This window comes from Miniopterus natalensis, chromosome 17 (assembly GCF_054644295.1).
Source record: "Miniopterus natalensis isolate mMinNat1 chromosome 17, mMinNat1.hap1, whole genome shotgun sequence".
NCBI lineage: Eukaryota > Metazoa > Chordata > Mammalia > Chiroptera > Miniopteridae > Miniopterus > Miniopterus natalensis.
The window spans coordinates 37,004,955-37,032,801 of record NC_142097.1 but is presented as its reverse complement, the minus strand read 5'-3'; the positions used below and the strand labels follow the sequence as shown (position 1 = coordinate 37,032,801).

Sequence of the window (27,847 nt, the reverse complement as noted above, 5' to 3'; positions counted from 1 at the left end):
ATGTTTTCCATGGTGGCTGCACCAGTTTACATTGCCACCAACAGTGCACAAGGAAGGGCTCCCTTTTCTCGCATCCTCAGCTCGCACTTCTTGTCTTTGATAACAGCCCTTCCAATACTTGTGAGGGGACACCTCACTGTGGTTTTGATTGGCTGTTTTTCAGATGATTAGTGATGCTGAGCATCTTTTCATGTACCTTCGGTCATCTGTGTGTCTTCTTTGGAAAAATATATGTTCAGTTCTGCCCGTTTTTTAGTTGAATTGACTTTTTGCTATTGAGTTGTGTGAGTTCTCTATTATTTGGGATATCAGCCTCTTTTCAGATATCTGATCTGCAAACTTTTTCTCCCATTCTGGAGGTTGCCTTTTCATTTTGTTGGTTTCCTTTGTTGTGCAGCTTTTTTAGTTTGATACAGTTCCAATTGTGGATTTTTGCTTTTGGTGTCACATCTAAAAAATCATTGGCAAGAGCACACTGTCAAGGAGCCCACCACCTGTGTTTTCTTTTAGGAGTTTTATGGTTCCAGGTCTTATGTTCAAGTCTTTAAGCCATTTTTAGTTAATTTTGTGTGTGTTGTAAGGTCCACTGGTCCAGTGTGCCCAACATTTACAGACGCTGTCCTTTCCCCACATTCTTGGCTCACTTGTCTAAACTGACCATATGTGTGGGTGCTCTGTTCTGTTCCATTTGTCATCGTTCATATGCTCACTGCCATGCTACCCTCTACTTGCCCTAATGGGAACCTCTCTTCTCCTTCCACTCCTTTCCTGGTGTCCTCTGTCACTCTGTGGTTTTGATCAGCAAAAGTCCCCATATCCTCAAGTTCTCTGAAGCCTTCCTCCAGCTCTGAAGCCCTCTTCTCCATGGAAGACGCCACCCCAAGTGGGTTTTCTTTTTTCTCATGTTCCGCCACACTAGAAATAGGGTTGGTGTACTCTTGCTCACTTCAAGTCCATTATGCCTCCTTCCCACCCGCAATCACTAGTTTTCTTTTGAGGCACACACTGGGCCTTACAGCCCCAGCCTCTACCAACCGCTAGAAGCCATATGCATACACTCTCATCTAGGCACCATGTGAAACTACACGCACCTGAACCCATCTTCAAGGTTTACTCCTACGTCCCACCTCTGATCTGATGACAAGCTCACATTTCTACCCCTTCTTTGAATTAGATTTTTTTGGTCCTCAAGCACTGTTCCCACAAGACTAGGCTTCAGGAGCTGGCTGCTCAACCAAGGCTTATTGATTGCTTTAGTACAAAGGACTAATTAAAGATGTGTGCCTTTAAGGTTTTAGGTCATAAATTCAAAAGCAGTAAACTTTAAGGAAACAATTTTTATTTAAAATGTTATTTCATAAAAAGTATTGGAATGAATATGTAGACAAGACATTCAGAAATGATTCTTCTGGTTTAGTTTACTGGCTCAATTCTAAGTCTGCCCTGGTCAAGTCCTGCAGAAACGCGAGGGAGGGAGGTGGCCTCAGGGGAAGGGGTTTTTCCTGTACTGGAAGGAAGCCAGGTGAAGCCGGGATTTGAAGCGCTCGGCTTCCAGCTCCCGGAAGAAAGCGTCGTCGTCGTTCTGGGTGATCATGCGCTGCAGCTGCTGAATTTCCTTCTCCATCTTAGATCTCAGCTCCCTCTTCACCTTGTATAACGTCTGAAAGAGAATTCATGTCATCCTGCTACTCACAGTGTATATCCAGGCCACTCTCATCTATTTTATTCCCTCTCTAACTTCCGTCTCATCAAGTTCCTGCAATAGTTTTAATAATTTAATATACAAAGGCCTGACTAGGTGAAGTTAGAACCAGGGGACAAATGTTTTGGACCACAGATGGACCTTACTGGTATTCTCTCCAGTCCCCTTAAAGTATAATTGTTTTTTCATTTCTTAAAAATGTAAATAGCCCAGCTGGTGTGGTTCAGTGGTTGAGCAGCAACTATGAACCAGGAGGTCACGGTTTGATTCCCAGTCAGGACACATGCCAGGATTTCGGGCTCAATCCCCAGTAGGGGGCGTGCAGGAGGTAGCCAATCAGTGATTCTTTCATCATTGATGTTTCTCTCTCCCTCTCTCTGAAATCAATTAAAAAAAAATTTTTTTTTAAGTAAATGATTTCTATCCTGTGAATCATTACCTGGGCCTGGGATTTTTCTCTGGCTTTGAGTTCTTGATGTTCCTGTGATATGGCTTCTGCCAGCAATGAAAACTGTTTACAGGGAAGAAAAAAACCCAAATCTTTTATTTGTAGTCTAAATATAACAATTCCTATATTTAATGTTCAGACACTTAAAATCTTTAATAGAAATAGGGCAATATAGAAACTGTACATTAGTCAAGCACTAGCTTAGCTTATCTTAAACTTCAATCTTGAAAATGAGGTTAGTCTAACCTGTACAGTGACAAGTTCTGAATTAATTTACTGTCCAGCAGTTACTGTCCAGACTGAGCTGACTTCTGACAGGATGGTCAGTATCAAGCACGAGAATGTAAAGAAGCAGCAGTGAGCTCACCTGGTCTTTATAGTAGTTCTCCATTGAATCCAGTTCATTCTGGTGCTGTCTCTTTTGTTCATCTCGCTTTTCTTTGGCATAGTTTCTTAGGTCTCGTAACCTTTGCTTTTGAATTTGTAAACCTTCTTCAAACAGTTTCTTAAATAGCTGTCAGTTATTTAGTCAGAAAAATTAAGTTATGCTGAACTTTCATGGAGGAATATAATAATTTTACCCAACTGGAGGTATATACTCATTGTATTTCACAAAGATTTTTAAAATATAACATTTATTGAGACATAGGTCACATACCATAAAGTTCACCCTTTGAAGATGTACAATTCTGTAGGTTTTAGTATATTCAGAGTTGTGCAACCATTACCACTAATTTCATCATTCCAAAAAGAAACCCCACACCCAACAGCAGCCACTCGCCATTCTGCCCTCCCCAGGTAACCGCTAGTATACTTTCTATGTCTACAGATTTGTCTACTTCGGACATTTCATATAAATGGAATCATATACTATGTGACCTCTTACATCTGGCTTCTCTCACTGAGCATCTCTTCAAGATTCATCTGTATTGTAGTTTATTCTACTGTATGGACAGCGTGTTTTGTTTATCCACTCATCAGTTGATGGCATTTAGACTGCTTCCTCTTTTTTGCTATTATAAATAGTGCTTCTGCAAACACGTGTGTGTAAGTTATTTGTGTGGATATATACCTATGAGTGAAACTGCTGAGTCATGTGGTAGCTCTTTTTTTTTTTTTTTAATCCTCACTTGATATTTGCTTTTCAGAGTGTGGAAGGGAGAGAGGAGAGAGAGAGCAAAACATGGATGTGAGAGAGACACATCGATTGGTTGCCTCCTGCATGAGCCCCGACCAGGGCCCAGGGATCGAGCCTACAAACAACGTACATGCCCTTTGGCTGGAATCGAACGGGACCCTTCAGTCCACGGGCTAGCACTCTAACCACTGAGCCAAACCGTCCGGGGCCGGTAGCTCTATGTGTAACCTTTTCAGGAACTCTTAGACTGTTCCAAAGTGGTTGCACGATTTTACAGCCCCACCAGCACTGTGTGAGGGTTCCAAGTTCTCCACATCCTTATCAATGCTTGTGTTCTTTATTTCAGCCATCTTAGTGGGTGTGAGTGCTCTCTCTCTGTGGATTTGATCTGTGTTTCCCTAATGACTAATGAATGGTGTTTCAGCATCTTTTCCTACAGCCCAGAGATTCTTTATTGCTTTCAGGAAAGATATCTAAAGTAGCCACGTATATATGGCAAGAACCACAGAGCAGAAACAAATGCTGTATCTATACTTGTGCATAACTGACATTGATGTGGTTACCATTTAATGCCACAGGAAAACAAACTGTTCAAAGGATTTGGATATGCCCACTTGTCCTCCATTGATTAGTAAGACTTCTTGATCAAAGAACTGGTTCTTAGAGCCATGTATGCACTAGCCAGCCATATTACCTTAGTCAAGTCACTTAACCTCTCAAAGTCTTAGTAGTATCCTCTAGAAATGAGGATAACAGTATGACCCACTTTAGAGTATTCAGCCCAGTTAACTATAATTACCTTAATGTTTTACTCTAGGGATGAAATTTATTGCCAGTTTAGAATTCCAAAATATTAAGCATTTCAACTTGATTAGGATGAGACAGCAAATACTTCGTGGAAATGTCTCAGGGCACATCTGTCCCATGTATTTTTCTGATTTTATGTGGAAGCCTAGGTCATCGAATCACATCTTACGTTCCTGTCTCTGATAACATGCTCCCAAGCCCCTAAAGCACTGTGTGGGAGAAGTACCTGCGTGCAGGAGGGCAGAGGGAATTCGGATGAGGGCAGTGGAGACTGAGAATAGACTAGGGTGTACTACTGGGGTAATAACATGAGGTATGGCCAAGTCTGACCTCTCAGAGCCAACATTTTAGGACTTGTATTTGAATTTTGGAATCAAACTGGGACAAGAGTTACAAACAAAGGTGGTGTTCCTGAAAGGTAACAGACAAAATTCACCTTCTTAACAGGGTTAGCTGGAAAAGCCACACTTACCATTTCTTCTCGGGTCCTCACTCTCATCATCTTTGCACGCAACTGAACTCTATACTCATCATAATATTTTCGGGCACGAACAATCTGCTGCCGATTTTCTTTTATTTTTGATTGTGTTAACTTCTGCCTATGAATGCGGTCCTTGAAGTCTTGCTAAGAAAAGGAAAGGGAAGAGGTAAGGGTAAGAGGAAGACAGACTCCAGCATTCTCATCTGCCCCACTCCCCACCACAACGTCCAAGCAGTAGGCCAGATATGGAGGACCAGTGGCCTACTGCCTGGGCCAGAGTGTGAAAGACTGTTAGCCCCCCGATGTCCTCAAGCCTTTGGGAGGTTTATCACCTCAGTCCCGAGAGCCACCCCAACGAGCCCCCACTGCGGCAGAGGGCAGCAGTGCTCTGGTGGGACCGAGGATCTCATCTCCCTGTTCCATTAGGGTGTCACCTAAGCCACACTCAAATGCCAGCTTAGGAGGAATAAGAAAATAGCGTTCTGACTTTCATGCAAAATTTGAGTTACCAAGAGTATTTAGTCAAAACTAAGGAAATTAGACAATATCATCTTACAAAAGTAGTGAGGATGAAATGAAGCCATGTACAGAAACCCTTCACCTAGGTGTTCAGATACTTGTTTCCGTGCCCCCGTGCCAAAGGACCACACACGGTTCCTGGGATGGCTTCCCCTTTGCAATTGTTTGGGATTATAGTTATTGTTTATCTCTACATTCAACCAAGGGTTTTGAAATCTCTTCCTCTGGCATATTGTCTCTGACCTCTGTCCTTCCCCTTCATTATACTCAACAGAGGGTAACGTGCTATGTATGATTCTCTATCCAAATGATAATGGAGGCCGATAAACTACCCCAGCTCTCTACTTGGGACCTGAGAAAGATGGGAGCGGACTAAAGCACTAGTTACAACGTAGTCCCTTGAGGGGGCTATGAAGGTAGAAACAGACCCGGATTAAAATCTCAACCTGGTTCCTTACTGATGATGGTGGCCCCCAGGGCAAGTTAACATCTCAAAGCCTCAGGTTTTTCATTGCATAGAAAATGTCTCCATCACCTAGCACCTTCCCCACTCAACAGTTTTGGTTCCAGCTCTAGATGCTTCCATAGGCAAGTGCTCGAGGTAACAGTCTGTGGGACTATTGCACAGCTGGTACAAATACAAGTAATTTGAGTTATAAATTCAAAATTATAACACCCAACTTGCTCTTGACATACCAGCCTCTTGTTATGCTCATATTCTTTCCTGACGAGTGCAGTAAGCAGGTCATGTCTTCTTAGGGCTTCTTCTATCTTGAAGGGGGACAACAGGGAGGTGGTTAATAATGCTGTTCGCTAAGCTCTTTCCCTCTTGGTTTTTAGTCCTACACTTAAAATTGATAGCTTACTTCTTCCTGGAGTTTCTTCTTTGACCGATCTTCTCTACATGCATCTTTTTTAAGCCTTTCAACCTGTGCAATTTGCTGTTTCCACATTTTGCTTAGTGTTTGGCCAGAAACATAGAGAAATGGAAACTGCTCAAGCATCAGAGGCAGGAGACTCTCTTCATTTACTTTCACTGCAAAGTAAAAAAAACAAAGAAAGATGCTCTTGATGTGAGAGACTTGCTGACAGCTTTTAATAAGAACTCTTGTTCCACCTTCCTGATAGATCAAAGCTTACTTAAGTGATGTGGTTCTGATCCTGAAAAGAACAATTCTAAGAGTATGTTATTACTTTTGCATCCCTTCTTTGATCAGAGGAAGCCAACTACTAGTACGAGTGAAAATAAGCTCAACGGTTCTGACTGATGACAAGCTGGTCTTGTGAAGTCCATCCTAACTGCTCAGCTGACTCGGTGCCTTGGGTGGATGCTCTGTGTGTGGTCAGACAGACTCCTTAGCCCTACTGGGAGGTAAAGGTTCTGTCTGATGGGATGTAGTTAGGCCAGCCGTCTCTGAAACTGCACCCTGGCATTCCACATGACCTCACTTTCCTTGTAACGGGACTCTTAACACTCACTGGCACCAACTGTCATCATAACAGGAGCTGGACAGGCCATCTGCTTGCTTTGGCGCATCCCTCTGGTTCTACCAACTTCCCAGAAATAAAGACAGCCAGCATGAGTGAGCAGAGTAAAGCTAAAGCTGGAGCAGCAGGTAGCGGTCTTACTACTATTTCAGTGCCAAGATATAGGCCTCCCTAAGATATTATTAAGGAATTTTAAAAAAATGCCTTATTTAAGAGTTTTATCTTTTTACAGAAATCTAGCAAATGGCAGTGAAAAAGGGGAACTTTCTCCAACTAACTGGTAGATGTCAGTTTTCAGTGCGTGTCCTTGGAATGTAGCACACACTTTTAAAGGCTGCCAGTTTCCATAAAGTACAATTTTGTGGTTCTTACTTGGAAATACTTTATTTGGCTTTGGCAAGCCACCTCTTGGACTTGGAGTTACGGTGTTTCTAGAGTAAATCTCCCAGGGTTGACAACGTTTTGGAGTTCCTTTATGACCAGCTTCTCTGTGTATTTTTTCCTTCAAAGCAGATATAAAACAGAATAGAAATAAGAAGTCTAATAACTTTTATACATCACCTTAAATATTACATATTGACAAAAATAGCTAACTAACCCCCACTCAAACCACCTTACTGTAGATGTCTGAGTAAAAAGAATCTTTTGACTTCTGGCATCCTTTGGAATTTGAAAAAGGACTATTTTTCAGACTTCACAGCTGCCATAGTCCCATACCCTAAATATAACTACTAATGTTTTCAAGTACTTGTTTCTTTTTAAATCTACATGGAAAAAGTCTTCAAAGTTCCCAAACGATGTTTAGTTGTAACCATATTTTATTTTATATCCTGTTTATGAACACTGTAGCATAAGCATTTTCCCCATGCTTTTAGTTTCTGTAACCATCCTTTCGAAAGGCAGTGGAAACTGATGCTTTGGGTTTCTTCCCACCAGGTATATAACTACTGAGATTTCCTGTGTTTTCTTACCTCCCTTTAACTTGTCAGCCTAGACTATCTATTAAACCTTTGGTGAACTAAGCCATAGAACCTCTTAAACACGGAGGGAAGTTTTGGGCAGGAAAGAACAATGCTAGCTTCTTTGGTACCGTGTCTTGCTACGCTTTAGTGACCTGGCTACTCTGCAAATAAGAGAAAAACCCACATCATGCAGTGAAACCCTGTCTTTCTCTAAGGAGATGATGATTAAAGCCCTGCTGATTCTTTCTCCTTTAACCAGGTCGTCTCTGTGCTTTCCCCTGATCTGACCAAATGGCATTCGTTACGTTAGAGACTTTTACCCACTGTTTCCTCCTCGTCATTTGTTCTTGGGGGTCCAATGTTCTCTTGAACTTTATTTCTTCTCAGTTCCCTTTCAAACGCCTCAGTTAGTGCCTACACAGGAAAGGGCGGTATCATATTCAGTTATAAAAACATATACAAGCAGAAATGAAGGAAAAAGTTCTGTCAAGATCTTGCCATTGTATCCACTTTTAACAGAGTTCCTTTCAGGCTCTGTATAACAAATATACATTATTTAACTGAATACTTGGGACAGAAAATGAAACTGTACATAATGTGGTTTTGTTCCCATAGTTCTTATAATTACTTTGATACTCCCATGAGTGGAAGTTACATGCTACTGTAAGACACCTGAATTATAAAACATACTACAGCAAACAACTTAAGTGTTCTAAATTTATTACATTTCAAAATCCCCATTCCAAAGCTGAAACTGTCCCTTGGTAATCACACATTTTCCTTGTTGAATCCTAACCACCTCCGCTCACTCTTGTCTTGGGCACTTTCATCCTATCTGTAACTCAAATGGCCTGTTACACTTAATCTGCCTTAGATTCTATCCATCTTTAAAGCTCTCTCTGAAAATACCAACCCTTACTGACCTACTCTTTCTTAATTCCGTCCAATACTGGGCTGTATCCAACAAGGTCAGTCTTCTTAAAATTTTGTGAATACAGATTTTATGCTCCCAAACTGGGGACATGAAATCTATGTAACATAATTTTCTATCTACTCAGCTCAAGAATATGATGCATTTTAGCCTTTAATCAACAGCATGTTCAATGCAGCATCTGCCTGAGGGTAAATGGTACTGCCTGTTGCCCAATGGCAGTCAAGAGATGGAATGTACCTTTGCTTCGGATCGGCGGATATCTGTTTCTTTAGGCTTTCGCTGCCTTTTTCTTTCCATGTGGAACTGTTTGTTTTTGTTAGCTGGAGATGGAGAGAGCGAATGAGATCTGTTGGGTGGCTTTCTATGCACAGCAAGTCCTACACAACACAGAAGAGACATACGCCATTAGTGTCTGACAACCAGAAATGTTAAGTTGGAGACCAAATAGTTGATTTTCACCAAATCCAAATGGAGTGACTGTGAATGTGCTAGTGTACTCTAAATGTGCTGTCTCCTATGACTAATTTGTATTTGATGTTTAGTCATACCAAGTAAATGGATAAATGCACATAAATGTGCACTGTCACAAAGGAGTACTTAGGTCTGTATTCAACTAGGTTGAGAATGGAGCAAAATGTGGAACGCCTGCTGTACACAAAAGCCAATATTAAGTGCTCTTGGTGGTAGAGGAAGAAAGAAAATGTTAAACCATTACAGTCTTATGTCTGCTATCCTTTTACTTACTCAAATCTTACCCTTATAGAGCAGCGTGCTTATAAGCAAAAGTTAGCACAGTTGAGCCTTTTCTAAGCAGTCCTAACTATTTCCTACTTAGCCATCTGGCCCTCCTAATCCCACACTGCCCAAGAGAGCTAGCAAACCAGTCCTCTCCACAAACCTTTTATGTTCCATTGTTTATAGCTGTGCCTGGACATCTAATGGTGAAGAGGGAGACTCCATGTCTTTTTGGAAAAGTGGGATAATTCAATACGGTTCTAAGGTCAAGGAGATTAGTTTGCTACCTTTCTAAATAAATCCAAACTCCCCTGGGTCTCTATTTTTATTTTTATTTTATTTATTTAATCCTCACCCGAGGATATTTTTCCATTGTTTTTTTTTAGAGAGTGGAAGGGAGGGGGGAGAAGAGAGAAAGAGAGACCGAAAGAAACATCGATGTGAGACACACATAGGGATTGGTTGCCTCCTGCAACCAAGATACATGTCCTTGACTAGCATCAAACCCGAGACCCTTCACTCTGCGGGCCGATGCTCCAACCCCTGAACAAAACCAGCTAGGGCGCTTTCACTCTCTTAATTCAAATCTTCTTAATTTATTTAGAATGCTGAGATACTACGAAAAACTGAATTGTACAATCTATTTAAAATGCTGTTTTTAGGACATTTTACTATAGCCATAATGTATTCTTCTTTAGAAACTGAACATCTAATTAAAGTGTAATATTTTAACTTATGTTTTCAGAACTGAATGCCATATGTATGTATATAGTAAGAGAACATGAAGGTTACTAGGGGTCCTAGAGATTACTTGAGCCAAGTGTAAAGAAAGAGAGATGAAATAATTGAGAAGGACAAACATCCTTGGAGTAAAAAAAACACCTGAAAAAGTTCAGGAAGTTTTAGATGAGAAATACTGTTTGTAGAGAAAAAAGGTTGGCTAAAGTAGAGAAAAGGGAATGGAAAACATGCAGAATTCTCGTTGGTGGAAGACAGTAATTACTTGAATTTGAACCAATAGTAGGAAGTATCTGCAGAAAAGTGGCAAACCAGAAACTGTCATGTGCTGCTGAGATGACTATAAACTGGTGCAATCACTTTGGAGGGGAATCTGGTAATGGCGCAACAGTGTGAACCGCAAGATCCAGTGATTCTAATAGATGTAGATCCTAGAGAAACCTGTTCATTTGTGGTTCATTGCAGAATTGTAGTGATGGAAACAACCTACATGACCTACAATGGGGAAATGATGAGAAATATATACACAAACACAAATGGGGCAACTGTATGACCTTAGTTATATAATAGTTAAAATGAATGAACTGGACATATAAGTATCAACATAGATTTCCAAAATAATGTTAACCAAAAAAAAAAGCAAGTTTCTGAATAATATATACAGTATCTGTAAATTATTTTAAAAAACATAAAATAGCATATTTAAACAGGTAACACACAGACTGTTAAATTATAAAAACAGGGATAGAGGGTTCCTGTTCAAGATGGCACTATGGGAGTGAAGTCTGCATCACAGCGGAATAGGAAGACCCCTGTGTATCTACCCTTAAATTTACAACTAATCAGACATCTATAACCCAACAAAGGTTCCTCTGTTGAGCACATTACCACGCCTGAGAGAGCCACACATTGGTACATCTGAAGGTGCGTGTATTAGAATGTGTAGGGGAGGCCAGGTGGAGGCAGGACAGGGATGTTGCCCGCAGATGCAGTTCCCCTACTGCTGTAGCTAAGCCCATGGCTCCAGCTAACCCAATAGTGGTGGCGGTGACATAGTAGGGGTGCAGCCCACACATTCCACCTGGCAGAGGGTAAGGGGTAGAAGCAGTGTCTGCACCTGAGAATCCGGCTCCCTCCCGACTGCAGCAGAACCGTGTAGCAGCAGCAGAGACATAGCTACAGCCTCTTGGCTACAGCAGTGGTGCCAGCAGCCACAGGAAACTAAGTGGCAGTGAGGCAGGCTCCGCAAACCCAGCCTACCCCCACATGTCACATCTCCCCACCATGATGGCGATGCCTGGAGACTCAGGTGACTCAGACACAGCAGGGACACGCATGCAGTCACCCAGGTGGAGACTCTTATGACCACAGTGACACCCGCAACCCCAGAGGCACAAAGTTGCGCAGGTAAGAGAAAACAAAAACCTGCGCTATAGCACCATCTACTGGAAAACAAAAGAAAGACTTATCAACCTGCTGAATTGTTAAGATCAAGACTATCTAAAGAAAAGTGTTCACTACTTTAAATATGCCATCAAGCACCATGAACAACCAAGGAAACAGGTAACAGAAGGAAAATGACACTTCTCCAGAAACCAAATTCAAAGTGATGAAACAGTGTCATCTAAATAAGACCACTCAAGGCAGTGCGAGTGCTGAGGAACTGGAGCCACAGTGCTGGGGGCTGATTTGTGTGTGCTACTTTCCAACATATAGTAATGTAAAAGATATCTGCACCCCCATATTCATAGTAGTAGTATTTCCAACAGTCAAGACATGGAAACAACCTAAGTGTCCAATGACAGATAAATGGATAAAGAATGCATACATATTGAATGCAATATTTATTTCACCATAAAGAAGGAAATCCTGCCAATTGTGACAACATGGGTGGGCACTGAGGGCATTATGCTGAATGAAATATGTCAGACAGAAAAAGATAAATGCTGTATTATCTCACTCATATGTAGAACCTAAAAAAACAAACTCATAGATACAGAGAACAGATTGATGGATGACAGAGGAAGGGGTTGGGGGTGGGCGAATGTGTGAAGGTGGAAAGTACAAAAGGTACACACCTCCAGTTATAAGTTCTGGGGACGTAATGTACCTCATGGCGACTATAGTTAAAATTACTGTATTGTGTATTTGAATATTGCTAAGAGATTAGATCTTAAAAGTTATATGTTAACTAAACTTACTGTGGTAATCATTTTGCAGTATATACATATATCAAATCATGTTGTACACCTTAAATGAATACAATAATATATGTTGATTATATATCAATAAAACTGGAAAGGAAAAATAAACAGGAATAAGAAAAAAAGATGCTAATTTTGAGAGAGTAGTTTCTTTGATGGAAGGAAAAAGAATGGACTGTGGGAAGGACAGATGAGATATTTCAACTCTTACTTCAACACAAAGGTGTAAAGTAAATATAATTGTTAACATCTGCTACTTCTAGATCATGAAGATACAGGTATTTGATATTATTTTTGATCCTATATTTCTGAAATATTAAAAATGGGAAAGCCGGTCATTACAAACCCATGGGAGTGCATAAATGGTTCCTTAGCCTGACCTCATCCTGGCCTCTCTGGAACGGGTACCTGGTCTTCGCTTCTTCGGCCCACACTCCATGACGCTGTCACTGTGCTGAGACAGTGTCTCGTAATTTCCACTCTCCACCTCTTCATGTCCAGCATCATCTTCGTGGTGAGTCTTTTCTTTAATTCGATCACCCAGGGCACTTTTTAACATCTATCAATAAAATTCAACATCTTTTCATTAATTTCAGCAGAATGCAAGTTGCAAGGAGAGGACAGACATAACCTTTAGAAAGCTTCCCCTGATAATTAGGCACTAATAACAGATTTTCAGATGCTTATGCATGTTTAGTTTCTAAAGAGTATATATCAGTGCTATGGACTATTCAGTTTTAATAAACTTTAGAGTAATTCAAAAAGGATTCAATATATTTATTCAATGATATCCCCAAACTATAATATTGTATTTTGAGAATCAGAGATCCATCTAATTTTATAATAACTCTGTCTTTAGTGACAAAGGGAAACTATATTATAGCTGTATAAAAGAGAAATGGTTTAATGTAATCTCTTATGCTACATGATTAGTTTTCATCAGAATTCAATAAAAATTTGGATAAATCTGTACCAAATTTGGTTATATCACGAAGATAGGAGATCATTTTTCATCCTATCATCCTACCTGACTTAAGGAACATTTTCATGGCAACTAAAACACAAGTAATTTTCCAGTTTCTTAGCTTAGCTTTCACTTTCAATTATAAGATCATTTAAATGCTCGCCAACGATGGCAATATCAATGTAGATAAAAACAAGACTTGCCTGATCTAATTCAGAGAGCCGTTGAGAGAGTTTCTCTGATACTGCATGTAAGTCTTGTTCTGTTAACCTGTTTTTCGACCTCTGGGAGAAAGGTGAATCCCAGGATGAGATTGCAGCTCTGTTTTCATATCTGTAATAAAAGTGACCATGTGACATTTAGGTAGCCAAGTGTATATTACTTAGTTTAAAATAACTGTAATATGTGCTTTAACGAATATTTCATACTGGTTTTCACAGCTAAGATTGGAAATACTCCTAACTTCAAATCCCTTTACCAAACAGACTGTAAACAATGAAGTAATGTTACCTTTTTCCTTTGGGAAGCTTCCTTGTCCTAGGGCCTTGATCTTGAGCTGGACTTGTTTCCTGTTTGCTATCTTTAGGGAACTTGGAAGTTAAGAAAACTCTATTATCTGGGTCCTATTAAAAACAAAAGAGATGATTTGAAAAACTACAAAGACACATAAAAATAACATTTGGGTGTGGAGGAAGGGGAGGAACTGTTGCACAAAGCGAGGTCCCTTTATTTTCCATGTTTTGCTTTTTTTAATAAAATACAGAATTTGTCAAAATACTCTATTGATCCCCAATACCAAAAGAATGGGGCAATGCCTGTAAACTCAGAGAGAAAGTGTGGCTCAGGATGCCATTCAACTATAAGGGCAGGTGAGATGTTTGTAAATATGAAAACCCAGGGACTATGGCTGTACCTAGACAATGAAAAATCAAACCACAAGTGTAAAGTATTAAAGTCACTGTCTTTCATATCCAGAAGTCAATATAAACTGCCCAAAATGGAAACAGTTAAAGATGAAACCTCCCAAAATAGGAATAGGAACTCCTAACATTTTTAACAATTTATTTTCCTTTTTTAAAATATATCTTTATTGATTTCGGGGGTGGGGGAGAGAGAGAAACATCAATGATGAGTGAGTCATGGATCGGCTGTTTCCTGCACGCCCCCGACTGGGGATCGAGCCCGCAAGCCGGGCACGTGCCCTGACCAGGAATCGAACCACAATCTCCTGGATCCTAGGTTGATGCTCAACTGCTGAGCCATGCCCGGCTGGGCAACAATTTATTTCTTAATCTTAGAGGGAATCTTATGAAAAGTATTTCTTGTGGTGAAGAAACATTTGATGTTCAACAATGTCTTCAGTTTCACTTCAGTACCTTTTTCTTCTATTAAAGTTAAATTTAATATTCTTTAGTAAATAACTATATTATTTAAAAACTTTAAAAATATTTTAAAAACTTTTATATTGAAGCATCCTGCTCAACAATTATTTCAAAATGGACACTCCCACTTAACTGCCACTCAGGTTAAGAAATAAAATATTACCAGCAACTCATAAGCCCTTTCACCACCCCCTGCCCCACTCCCTCAAGCCTCTCCCAACTGTAACCACTGTCCTATGATTTCTTTTTTCTCCCTTTTTTTCCATCCACCCTCCTGTCTGAATAGATGCACAGAATGTTTAGAATGATGATCACCTAATGCTAATGATGCTCCTTTTGTCTCTGTACTTTTTCTGCATTGTTTGACTTTTTAAAATGAGAACATATCATTATTTATAAATTTACTCTTTGCATATACCTGCCTGTTCTTATTTCTAGGAAGATAGGGACAGGTTAACTGTATAAAAGGATTTATTTTTTAAAGAATAGAAGAGTGGAAGCAAATAGGCCAAGATATTAACAGTAGTTCATGCTGGATGATAGGACTATGGATAAAACATTATTTTTCACATTTTTTTATACTTTTAAACATTTTATTTAATTAGGGACATACAATGTGGGTTTTGAAGCTAGAATGCCGGAGTTCAAATCCTTACTCTACAACTGTTTTATGACCTGAGACAAGTTACTAAACCTCTATCAGCTTACCCATGGGAAACAAAAATAGTACCTGCTCCCAGAGCTGTGTTGAGAAGAATAAGTTCCTCAATATCTGTAAAGTACCTAGAACTGTGCCCGGAACAAAATAAACACTCAGTATGTGCTGGCTCTTATTATTTCCCTTTTTATCTATTCCTAAAGAAAGGACATTAGGTGTATGCACAAGTCAAGTTTAAGAAGTACAGTGCTCTGATCAGTGTAATATCCTTGACTACTATTCTAGCAGAGACTTCTTTAAATCTATAGATCTAACCAACTGAAAGTAAGCTTTTGCACGTACCACAGAAAATGTTGTGCTCTCTCCAGTAGAATCCATGGCAGGGGAGCAGTGACTTGAACGCAAGTATTCTCTTCCTATGGGGCAGGGTGCTCGGGGCTCTGAAGACTGGTAGGGTGGATGTAAAGGAACAGCCGATCGGATAGGCTCCCCTAGCTTCCTAGCGCTTGGAATCATATCCACAGGAGGAATTTCTGCTAGTCGGGTAAATTTAAGTGGACATTAAGATGAAACTATAATAAGAGAGTCATCTTATATATACACATATCTATATAAACTTATTTACAATACCACTTAGAAACATATTTTAACTTGATTTTTTTAAAAAAGCACACAAAATACAAATCAGGGACTATCTTCAGTAAACAAGTAGGGATCTAATTAGGAAGAATGTAATTTTAATATTATCATAAAAGTTTCCTGAAGAGTTATTTAAAAGCAATGAAAAACCTACTAAAAACACTAAATGGCTTGAAAAATAGCTATGTAAATTACGGTTCGTTCACATGTTATAAAGGTAGCCATTAACAACGGTTTTATGTAATACTAACCATATGAACATCCCAGAGATAACAATAAGCAGCAATAATTTTCAAGTTACTATATTTTATCATTCACTCATAACTTGAAGACCACCACCTGATAAACGAATATATCAGAGACTCCTATTGTCTTAAAGTCTTGAGAGGATTTAGGTAATAAAATAGTGGATGGAAAACATGTGCCCAAAGACCATCTTAAAAAGAAATGAGCTCATAATTAATAGCAAACATTACAAATAAGATCATGTAAAACCAAAAAAACCTGCATAAAGTGTAGAGCAACAAAAGTAAAAGGGCTAACAGCAACAGCAATTGTCTCAGGAACGAATTATTGTCTCCAACTCACAGCAACTGTCCAAGAACTAAGAACATTACTACTCACGGTCTTCAACAAAGGATGTCCTACTCTTGGACAAAAAACTAGAAGGAGGGTTCAATACTTCTTCATGTGATTTAAGACAATGTACAGTTGAGGCCTGTTCAGGTTGCATTTTGTTAGGACCCTGGGTACCTAGGAAAGAAAATATTAAAGGTAAACTTTTCTTACTGTGAATGTCATACTAAATCCAAGAATTTTGTACCCAGAGGATAAAAATCTCAGGAATGACATCATCATAGGACTATGTTGGTGTGATTGCTGAAAATAACAATTACTTTTAATGGCTATCAGCAAGATCATTTATACAACTTGAAAGCTAAGTTTTACACAATGTTTCATTAGTTTGCTTTAGAAAAATAAACGTTAGAACTGTAGAAATGCTGACTGTGTAGTATAGCTCTGAGATTTGTTTTGTGGCTTAACATGTGGTCTATCCTAGGAAATGTTCCATGTGTACTTAAAAAGAATGTATATTCTGCTATTTTTGGCTGAAATGTTCTAAAAATATCAATTAAATCCATCTGTTCTAGTGTGTCATTTAAGGCCACTGTTTCCTTATTAATTTTCTGTCTAGCTGATCTATTCATTGATGTCAATGTGGTGTTAAAAGTGCCCTACTATTACTGTATTACTGTTGATCTCTCCCTTTATGTCTGTCAATATTTGCTTTATATATTTAGATGCTCCTATGTTGGGTATGTAAATGTTAACAAGGGTTATAGCCCCTTGTTGAATTGATCCCTTTATCATTATGAAATGTCCTTCTTTGCTGAATGAGTGTGATGTGGCTACTGTCCCTGGAACTCACAGTTAATATAATAGACAAATTAAAAGTTAACGTGCAAAGTGAAAATGGTATTACCAAAATAAGGTGAAGGCTACACTAAGGGTTACAGAGCCTCAGGTGAGTTTACCAGGAATAGAAAGGAAGAGCATCCATGCAGAAGAAACACTATAATGGCAGAGAAGAGGACGGCAACCAAGTGGGCAGAACAGGGAGTGGGATGGTTGGAGGGAAAGGAGAAAGGCTCAAAATGGGCCTTACACACAAGATTACTGTGTATGAGCAGATTGTTAGAAATGTAGCCTTAAGTCTGGGAGAAAAACTGCCACTGGATGTACAAACCTGATGGCTGGAGTATTACTAGATTGTTAAGCTGCATCTAGAATTCTCTTCCCATGGCATCAAGTCCCACGTATTATACGGCAAACTTGTATCCACCTAGTTGCCCATGTGCCTATGATTCTCTCACTTCACTGATTTCAAATAACTGTTCATATTTAGTGGGTAATGGTGGTATTCTGGAATTTGAATTCTTAAGTCCAGTTAAGGCTCTCTCTATTCTCAACTTTAAACACTCCTAAGTATAACTATATTTTCATAGTTGTATGTTGAATAACAGTAACTGACATTTAAAGTTTAACTACTCACCATTACTTCTTAGAGAAAAGGTGTGCGCGGTGTCTCCAAGTCTAATTATTTCACCAGTGGATTCTGCTTCATCTCCATCCCAAGAGGGACCCAAAGCCTCAGATGACCAGGAACACCTGAAAGAGTTCCCTCACTCAGGGCCCAGCCTGACCACAGAGGCCCTTCCCATGAGAAGCCCAAGAGCTGCTTCAAGCAGCCTGCCTGTGAGTATTCAGACTGCTCATTGCTATGCACAGAAAGACAAAGACACTCCCTTCTACCATTTATCACTTGTTACTGCTTATCTAAGAATTAGATATTTTAAAAAAGGAATACTGTAATGTTCAACATCTAGTTAGCAGAAGTACAATCAAACCTGTAACAGTATATTCTGTCTATGAAAGTAGCACAAATTTTAAAACTCTGATATTGGTCAATGATATTGGTACAGGAGAGTTCAGTAACCCAGCATTTTCATCCTGCTGGTTGGGTATATAAACAATCACAGCCTTTTGTTAACAACTTTTAACAGCCTTGTAACATTCATACTCTTTGACTCTGAATGCAACTTAAAGATATTGGGAGGCAAGGGCAAGAAAGAATAAACAAAGGTACAGGTCACATTAAAAAAATAATATAAAAGCACAGGAACAACCACCTCTACTTTAGAAAAGTGGTTTAGTAAATTATGATGCACCCATAAGAATATGTTATCAGAGAGATTAAAAATTTTCATAAAGAGTTCAACAACTTGGAGAAAGACTTGATGTGCTAGTTTTAAAATGCAGGAAACAAAATTACGTAAACAGTATGACTAAATTTAAAAAAAAACACAGTAAGAAAGGCTAAAGTACAACAAAATGTTAAAGCAGTTATTTAGTTTTAAATGGTAGATCCTACCCCCTTCTTTTTTCTCTTCTTCCCAAGTTTTTTGCAAGGAACGTAAACTACTTTGAAGATGAATGGAAAAATTAAAAAATAAGTAGGCGGTGCCCTGGCCGGTTTGGCTCAGTGGTTAGTGTGTCGGCCCTCGGACTGAAGGGTCCCAGGTTGGATTCCAGCCAAAGGCACGTGCCCGGTGGCAGGCTCCACCCCAGCCCCGGTGGGGAGTGCGGGAGGCAGCCCTAATCGATGTCTCTCTCTCTCTGAAAACAATGGGAAAGGTATCCTGGGGTGAGGATAAAAAAAGGAATTAAGAAAACAGTGGGCGGTGAAGAGAATTCAATACTGCCCCCAGCTCAGGGCTCTTAAACTCCGTCAGGGAGGTGTAGAAGTTGGTCACATTTTCACATTAGCTTTGTTTTGTTTTTTTGTTTGTGTTTTTGCTGCCACCCTGGTCTATTGTGTGCAATTTTAATTGTTAGGAGAAGGAAAAAGCATAACTTGTTTTGACTAAATTCATAGACACTGAGTGGTACCTCTCAAAAGAAACTCTTTTCCATGATGATTTGGATTCTTTAGTGCTTTCTGACGCTTCCAAAGGTTCTTCTCCATGATATTCTTTAAAACCCTGTCCAGTTTCACCTGTTTAGAACAGACAAAAACAAGACCAAAAAAGCACACACAAGAAGCCCCAAGTTAATATGCTCCTATTTCTATACGGGGGTTGGGTGAGGGGAAGAACAGTACGGCACCCTCAACTCTTCCTGGTAAACTGGGCTCTTGCAAAAGTGAAATTTGAAAGAACCAAATCGTCACCTGTAATGATGTTACTTGGGTAACAAAGAAACAATACAAGTGTTGCTTTAAAAGGAGGGTCTACAGTTGAATTAGCAATGTTTTCTTATTTAAGCTGGGTGATAGGTTTACTTGTTATTCTTTATACCTCACTATCTTAAGGGATGCCTGAGGCAAGATGACTAGGGTGTGGCTTCAGAAAACATGACTGTGTCAGCCTACTTTAAGCTCTAACTAAGAGTCAGACCACATCAAGCCTTGGATAATATTTTCCTTAGGACTACCAATCTTTTTTCTGCCCCCACATATCTGATGAATATACTTTCACCAGAGGCACTAACTCACCAGGGAAGTGATTTCAGATCTACCTTTCTGGATTTACCAAACAACATTTTAATAACATCAGGTAACAATTGTAGTGCATTTATTCTGAGCTGGCTTGGTGTTAAACTATTTATGCTTATCTACTTACTTAACCTTCTTTACAACTGTAAAAGAATTTCAGATGAGAAAAAACCAAGGCTTAGAGAGCTTCAGTCATACAGTGAGTGGCACTGAGGCTACGGTCTGCCTTCAAGTCCCATTTTCTTCAGTGGTAAGTGAAATGCTAGCTCAGGTACCAGGAAGAAGCTGCTCTGCACACCTGATGTGACTGGTGATAATAAAGATTTACTTCCCATTATTAATTGGTGTTTTGAAGACTCTGACCAGCTATAGGCAATACTGCTATATAAACTTAGACCTGCAAAGGTAACAATCAGACTTTAGAAAACCCAGTCCAACTAAGGTACTACTACATAGGGAGGCCCTCCCTGAGCAACTCCCTCCTAGCAGCACTAAGCTCTCCACATACTACTGACCTCCCCTGGGAAGATCCCTCCCTCAGCATTTACTTACTACCAGATTCAGAAAGGACAGACTAAGTTCTGCCCTCTCTCCATCCCCACTGCCCTACCCTTGGCCAGGTCACTATCATCCCTCCTCAACCTACAGTCAAGCACTACATTGTAAAAACTGCTGCTATCATCATAATTTTCCACATCACTATCTTTACTTAGAGGTAGTTTTGGCCTCTTAATCTTGCTGCTAAATTGACTAAGAAGCCCCAGAGTATCAAAATACCCACTGGTAGTCTCGAATTAGGCGAGTTTCACATCATTCAGTCTCCCCCAATTCTCCAATAATGGTTTTATTGTATGTATTTATGGCTCTCTCTCTGACTTGTGTATAGGTTTCTTTGAGAGCAATAAATATGATATGCAGCTCTGAATCCTCCCAGAGTAGCTAGGCTAGTATTTAACATATATTAAACACTCAAAAAAACACTCAACACTCAAAACATTCAAAAGTTTTTGAAATAAAAAAAGAAATATCCAGTGTGGCATGCCTTTCAATCTCTCCTTCCAGGCCTTATCTATATATGCTTTTAAATATTTTTAGGAACAGGGATAAAAGGCGGAAAACTATCTCTAACTGAAGAGTTTAAGATTAACTTCAAATGTTATAATCACAGCATAGGTCTCACCATCAACAGTGTATTAGGAATGATGAGCCAACCCAAATTTTTTGTCTTCATTTATATTAGAATTTATGTTCACTGCTATTACTGCTGGAAACTTTTTGTGAGTAACTTTACAATAGTAAACCCATTCTTAAATGGGTAATATATTATTCCAACCATGACATACAGCATTGTTTATAACAAATTTCAAATTGTTAAGACATACAGGATTTTGGTTTTTCTTGTAATGATAAATAACATTTCAAGAAAGATCTTTAAGCACCTAACTTTCTTTTGTATAATTTTCCTAGGATAAACCCCTAGAAATGGGATTTATTGAGCCGAGATAATACATAGTTCTTATATACTGCTGATCTAGTTTAAATAACCATAACCCTTTTGGGAAACAATATGGCGACACTGAGCTTTATAATTATCATTAAAAAACATAAAATAATTTCACACAATGAATTGTTACAATTTAGGGAACTGGGTTACTCAGAGTAAAATTAAAAATATTTAGGCTATCACAAACCAAAGTGCGGGTTGAAGACAAAAATGCACCAATTCTTCCTCCTGACACCTCAGCAACATCTAAATTTGTAACAACAATGGCAGTTTTGACATAGGAAATTTTGCATTAAGAGATTTCATGTGATAATAAGCAATTTAAGCCAGAACTTAGCTATTATAGATTAACTTTTAAGTAATTTATAAGCAACATCCAAGTTGACAAAGGATATGATGACAGTCTAGAAGTTTTCAACCACTTGGAACAATAAGAATTGAAATTTAATTTACAATTATATTTATTAGGTATACTGTATTAGTGATTTTAATTCCTATGAAGAAAAATAGACACAAATATAAAAGGCAAAACGGGACATCACAGAAAAAAACTAAACCAAGTTTCTATTCTTAAACTTACTTTTCTCATGAGATGTTTCACTGATGTGTTCTGTAAGATACTCCAGCAACCCATCAAAAATTTCTAGGAGATTCTTAATAGATTCTTTATCTCCTTTCATTATATTTTCTCCTGGACACAGAATACAGAGCTATTAAAAAATTTAACCAAGAAATCAAAAGCTTCATCATTTAGAAATGGATATACCACTGAAAATATTGTTCAAGATACAAGGATTATAAATCAACCCAGGAGAATCAGTGTAATACAGCTGACCCTGAACAACACAGGTTTGAACTGCATAGATCCACTTATGCAAATTTCCCCCCCAATAAATATACAGGTGGCTCTCTGTATCCCCAAGTTTTGCACATGAGAATTCAACCAACCACAGTTCAAAAACAGTATTTTCTATCCATTGTTGGGTGTCCATGTATATGGAGGGCTAATTTACATTATACATGAATTTTTGACTGCGCAAGGGTTGGCACTCCTAACCCCCATGTTGTTCAAGTATCAACTGTATTAAAAACATCAATTTCCTGATGCCTGATTTTATCTGAGGAAGTAAAGGGGGTAGTCTTGAATATGGTGTTTGATAATTTATTGGCATATTCCTTCCTTTAACAAGAAGCAAAATAAATGGACTTACGAAAACATCCTTTGATAAAATTTATACCAAAGTATAAAACAACTAAGCAGAACTTTACTTGGCTGGTGAAAAAAAATGCCAGGAGAGAACACTGTTTCAGATTGCGGAATCCTACTTCTAGATGGTGGTTTGTTTTGACGATAATAGCAAAAAAGAAATATAAAAAGAAAACAAAAAAACCTGTTGAAATACTTTCATCAGATTTCCTAATTTTTTCAAATTTGTTATTTCCTCTTCACTTTGTATAGGTCATACCATTTTTTAATTTTTTTAAATTACAAACTGTCAGTGGATCCTGGCCGGTGTGGCTCAGTTGGTTGGAGCATCGTCCTATACACCAAAAGGTCGTGGGTTCAGTTTCCCAACAGGGCACATACTCAGGTTGGAGGTTTGATCCTCTGTCAGGGCACATGAGGGAGGCAACCGGTTGATGTTTCTCTCTCTCTTCCTTCCTCTGTTTAAAATCAATTACAAAAAAACTGTCAATGGGTCCCAACATATAAAACCCTTTTTAATTTCACCTCATACCCAACCTCTCCAGCTACATCTCCCACCACATTCCAGAAGTTAATCTTTAAATAGTACCTAGCACACCACCTAGCCCATAATAGATTTTTAAATGTTAAGTTGAAATGTTGACAAGAAATGGGTTTGTAAAAGCAGGTAAACTTGACATGTTAAACATCCCATAAAATAGACTCCAATCAACACCAGTTATGGACAAAGTTAATTCTTCAGTTTGGGAGATCATGCCTGGCATTCTCATGAGTTCAAACCAGTATGGAAGAAGCGGAGTAGGAATTTGATATTTGAGAGAATCTAGCCATTTATAACTTCATTCATGATGCAAAACAAACCTAAGCCAGAAATTTAATGTTTTGGAATACTACTAGTCAAATGTTTAACAGATTTTTTGTTTTGTTTAAAACAACTAAAGAGAAATCTTGTTTTTAAGCTTTATGTTTTTCTGGCTTAACAAGATACACAAGTATACCCCAAGGGCATACTCAGGACTTCAGTTTCCAGGATGGGGAGTATATTCTGACAACCCAGCAACTAAGACTGCCTGCCAGAATGCAGTGATTCATGGTGTAAAAAAAACGGATTTAAACAAAACACAAGAAGTACAAAGCTGCTTTGCAGTCTATTGGAGGAGGTAAGCAGTTTTGCAGCTTTTCATGGGGTGGGTGTGAGTTATCAGGGGAAGCTCTGCAATAAAAAGTTCTGTAAGCAGACACAACCTTGCTATGGTGTGTTTTAAAAGCACAAATACCAGAAATTGCCCTACTCCAGTGATAATGCATTTCTAAATTGCAAAAGAACAGAAAAACCCCAGGAGTATCCCCCAAAATGAATTATCTCCAAACTAAATTACCACATTTACTCACCTAGAACTGAAAAACTTAAGACAGAGTATTTTTGCAAAAACTTGTTCTTGTCAATATCACATTAAGAGATGGAAATGACCTATCCTGATTAACATTTACCTCCTTACTACTTACTACTGTCAAAGAATAGATTAACAGTATAAACATTCTCTTAGTGATTAAGTACAGTTTCACATCTCCAAGATTCCCTCCGTTCATCAGCAGGAAATAATTTACTCTATTTAAGAAAAAGGTTTAAAAACAATTTACAGTTTGTTTATTTTGAATAGGTAATATACTCATGATTCAAAATTTAAAAAAGTACAAAAGGCATACAATGGAAAGTCTCATTCCTCCCTTGTCCTTAAGTTCCTCTTATTGGAGGCAAACAGTATTATAGGTTTCTTGTATATGCTTCTAGAGAATCCTTCTGCATGAAAACAACTGCGTATATACTGTCCCTACCTTTGTATTTACAAATAGTAGCATACTCTGCACATTATCATTGTAACTACACCACATTGTTCTCACATAATATATACTGGAGATTGTTTCACTAACATGGAACACTGTACATAAAGAGCATCATAATTATCTTTTATAGCTGCAGACTAGTTCCCTCTATGGAGCTACCATAACTTATTTAACCTGTCACCATTAATGGACATTTAAGTGTTTTTAATTTTTAGCTACTACAAACAAACAGCACGGTATCTTTAAAATAACAAAATAACAGAGAGAAAAAAATCACACTTCAAACTACCAGCTAGGGCTCTGACCCAGATCCATTGTAAACTCAATGTCTGACTCTCCTAGAAAAGCTTTCAAGGGTGGCTGCCTTAACTATACCTATCAACTGTCTTGGTTCAATCTTGCTGTTTGGTCTATTTCATAAGCTTACTCATTTGGCTACACAGTGTCTATGGTTCTAAACAAGTTATGTTAGTAAAATGCAAAATTACCTGATGGTTAAGTATATACCAACCTGTTATGTGAGACAAGCTGACCTGCAGGTAATCCAAGGCCAGAGAATCAATTACTGCTTGTACATTGTGAACTTCATCCTCTAGACTCCTGGGACTAGCTATGAGGTCTGTGAAAAAAAAAAAAAAAGCTACATAATTTTGCATCTATAAGGGTCTAAATTTTCATCTCTCTGTCTCTGATTAGGCCTCTGCCCAAATAGAACAGGTTTTTACTTATTTATTTTATTATTTTTTAAAACTTATCTTTATTGTCGAGAGTATTACAGATGTCCCCCATTTTCCTCCCATTACTCCCCTCCACCAAGCTCCTGCCCCACCCCAGGCCTTCACCACACTATTGTCTGTGTCCATGGTTATGCATATATGCATATAAGTGCTTTGGTTAATCTCTTCCCACCTCCCCTTCCCTCTGAGATTCATCAGTCTGTTCCATGCTTCCATGTCTCTGGACCTATTCAGAACAGGTTTTTAAGAGTACAGATGAAGTTAATAGAAACTGGAGAATCTTTATTGGTTGAATACTTATCAGTTGAATATGGCTGAATAAATACAGGAACATGCTCCACATTAAGCACCATGCTAAAGGAAGATAAAGAGCCCCTTAGATTCAAGGATGATGCAAGAAAAAGGGAAAGCAGTGCAGAGGTGGCACTTGAACCAATAATCACGGGCTGCTTTCCATGAGAGAGAAACCCTGTAACAGGTGTGAAAGGAGGCTTATTGAATGTCCAGGAACACAGTACAAACACCAAATCTTAATATTGTTTAAGTAAGAGGACCCAACAAGTGTCTAAGTTCCACTCAATTTTAGAACCTTTGAAAGTACGTTTACAGAAAAGGTGTGACTTTCACAAGGCACTTAGCATGATTAGACTGAACAGTGATGACCAAGACCAGTCAAACTGACTTGACCAAGGCTGCTATCATGCCTTGGTCTCATAAGGTATTCATTAAGAAAATGAATGCATAACTGAGAAATAAGATGTACACCAACAGGAAACTCAAGAGTTTACAAATACCATAGGCTATAACTAAAGGAACTAGGAACTTCTGGCTGAAGATACAAACATTATTACTCCCACTTTTTAGTACTCTTACCTGGTACCTTTTCTCCCAAAATGGATTGATAAAGAGCAACAAAGACATTAGCATCACAATCTTCTAGTTCATGTATCCTCAGGTGTATGTGACATTTCAGGAGAAGGTTATTGGCAATGGTTACCCACTCTGTTGAGAAAGGGAAAAGTTTAGCTTTACATAGCACTAGAAAAAGTCATACACACATTAAAACAAACAAACACCAACCCTCACAAAACAGACATTGAACTCTGTACAAGACAAGGAATTTGATTACGAAAGAATTTCAAAGACCCTCCTAGGCATGATATTTTAAAAGATATACTAATTTCTTGGAATATCTTCCAGGCTGCTGTAATTTCAGTGCAATCAAAAACATGATGCAAAACCAATTTTCACTGTTGCAACCTAAACCCTTAAGTTATTTACTGTAGTTCTTATTTTACAAGACATACTTAGGTGTTTTTATTTAGAACATACTTACAAGTAAATGGATGTCCCAAACAAGATGGTTAATGATATTGAGGCTCCCAGAAACTAATTAATGGATGTTGCTTCAAATTCCCAATAGCATTAGTCATGTTTTTACTCTATTATCTTGTAGGTGGTGATTAACTTAGGCTGTTAAGAACTGGAGTAATGACACCAACACTAATGCATTTTTAAAAATATCTGATTATATTAAAGAAAATATGGAAAGTACACACAAAAAGTCCCTAAATCCAGAATTAGCACATTACCAACACTGTTTAAGTTTTCTGTGTACTCCTCGCCCAGATATTGTTGAAATTAGCAGTTATTTCAAGGGTTTCTCGACCAAAGGTTGCTTAGAAAACTTGAAACATGTTCCCCTGAAGTGATTGGTGGTTAAAGGGAAAGTTCTTTTATTCTCTGTTCAATTACCTTTAATATAGTCTAGATATGTGTGTGATTGTTTCTTCAAGGCACACTATCTCCCTCGCCCCCTCGCCCGTTTCTCACAGACGACCAAACCATGACAACTGGTTTGAACGCGGTCCCGCAGGAAAGGATGAACGCGTCCTAGACAACGACATCAATTCGCTTTTCAAAAGCGGTGCTAGACAAAGGCGGTAACTCCAGAGGTCACCGAGCAGAAAAATCCGCAACCATTCTACTTTGGCAGGGGCATCAACAGATCTTAAGAGTGGCACTCCTCCACAGTCCAGGTAGATGCATGTACCTCAGTCCCCACAATGCAAGCGCAGAGAGCGCCTTGACAGCGGCTAGGGCCCCCAGAGAAATACAAGTCCGGGGAAGAAACTTTCCGACTCCCCTTTTTTGCAGCCAGGATGCGGCTGTACTACGGCCCTCGCCACAGGGCCCTCTCTCCCCCGTCCCAAAACCGCACGCGACGGCCTCCGGTCGGACAGAGGGCTGGGCTGCGACCCGACCCAGAGAACCAGCCCACTCCGACGGGATGTCACGAGCCAGACTTAGTAGAGGCTGGCCGGAGGTCTGAAGAAAAAACGGGCGGGGGCAGGGGCGTCCGGGGGCTTGAAAGGCTTTAGTCCACACACACCGGGGCTCCAGGCCGAGACTCACCAGCCTCTGAGCCCGCCATGTCGCGGAGGCAGGTCGCCGCCGGGCTTCGAGCTGGGGGCGCGGGGGACGGTGTCCCGGAAGGGCCGCACGGCGCTGACACGGAGCGGAGAGGCGGGGGAACGAAAGCAGAGCACAGGGAAGGAGGGGTGAAAGAGGGAGGAACGGTAAAACGGCTTCTCGCTGCTGATTGGTCGCCACAGCACTTCCTTTCGCAGCACGAGCAGAGGCGGCGGTTTGGAGCCTTCAGATACTATTCTCCTCCGGCAAGATCGCGCTAAGGGATTCT

At 39.3% G+C, this 27,847-nt stretch overlaps 1 protein-coding gene across 1 annotated transcript; it reads right to left on the bottom strand.

Annotated features, from left to right (window-relative positions):
* Positions 1 to 1,322: 1,322 nt before the first annotated feature.
* CEP95 (centrosomal protein 95) lies at positions 1,323 to 27,847 on the bottom strand. Its single transcript, XM_016204629.2, has 20 exons — positions 27,562 to 27,847; positions 26,020 to 26,148; positions 24,921 to 25,028; positions 21,938 to 22,048; positions 19,250 to 19,355; positions 17,853 to 17,968; positions 16,424 to 16,552; positions 15,503 to 15,693; positions 13,631 to 13,743; positions 13,324 to 13,453; positions 12,565 to 12,715; positions 8,717 to 8,856; positions 7,870 to 7,959; positions 6,956 to 7,085; positions 5,962 to 6,131; positions 5,792 to 5,866; positions 4,568 to 4,720; positions 2,518 to 2,664; positions 2,142 to 2,213; positions 1,323 to 1,660 (listed from the first exon to the last, which is right to left on the bottom strand). Exons 1-20 carry the CDS (start codon positions 27,578 to 27,580, stop codon positions 1,484 to 1,486), a joined length of 2,457 nt encoding a protein of 818 aa, XP_016060115.2. The 5' UTR covers positions 27,581 to 27,847; the 3' UTR covers positions 1,323 to 1,483.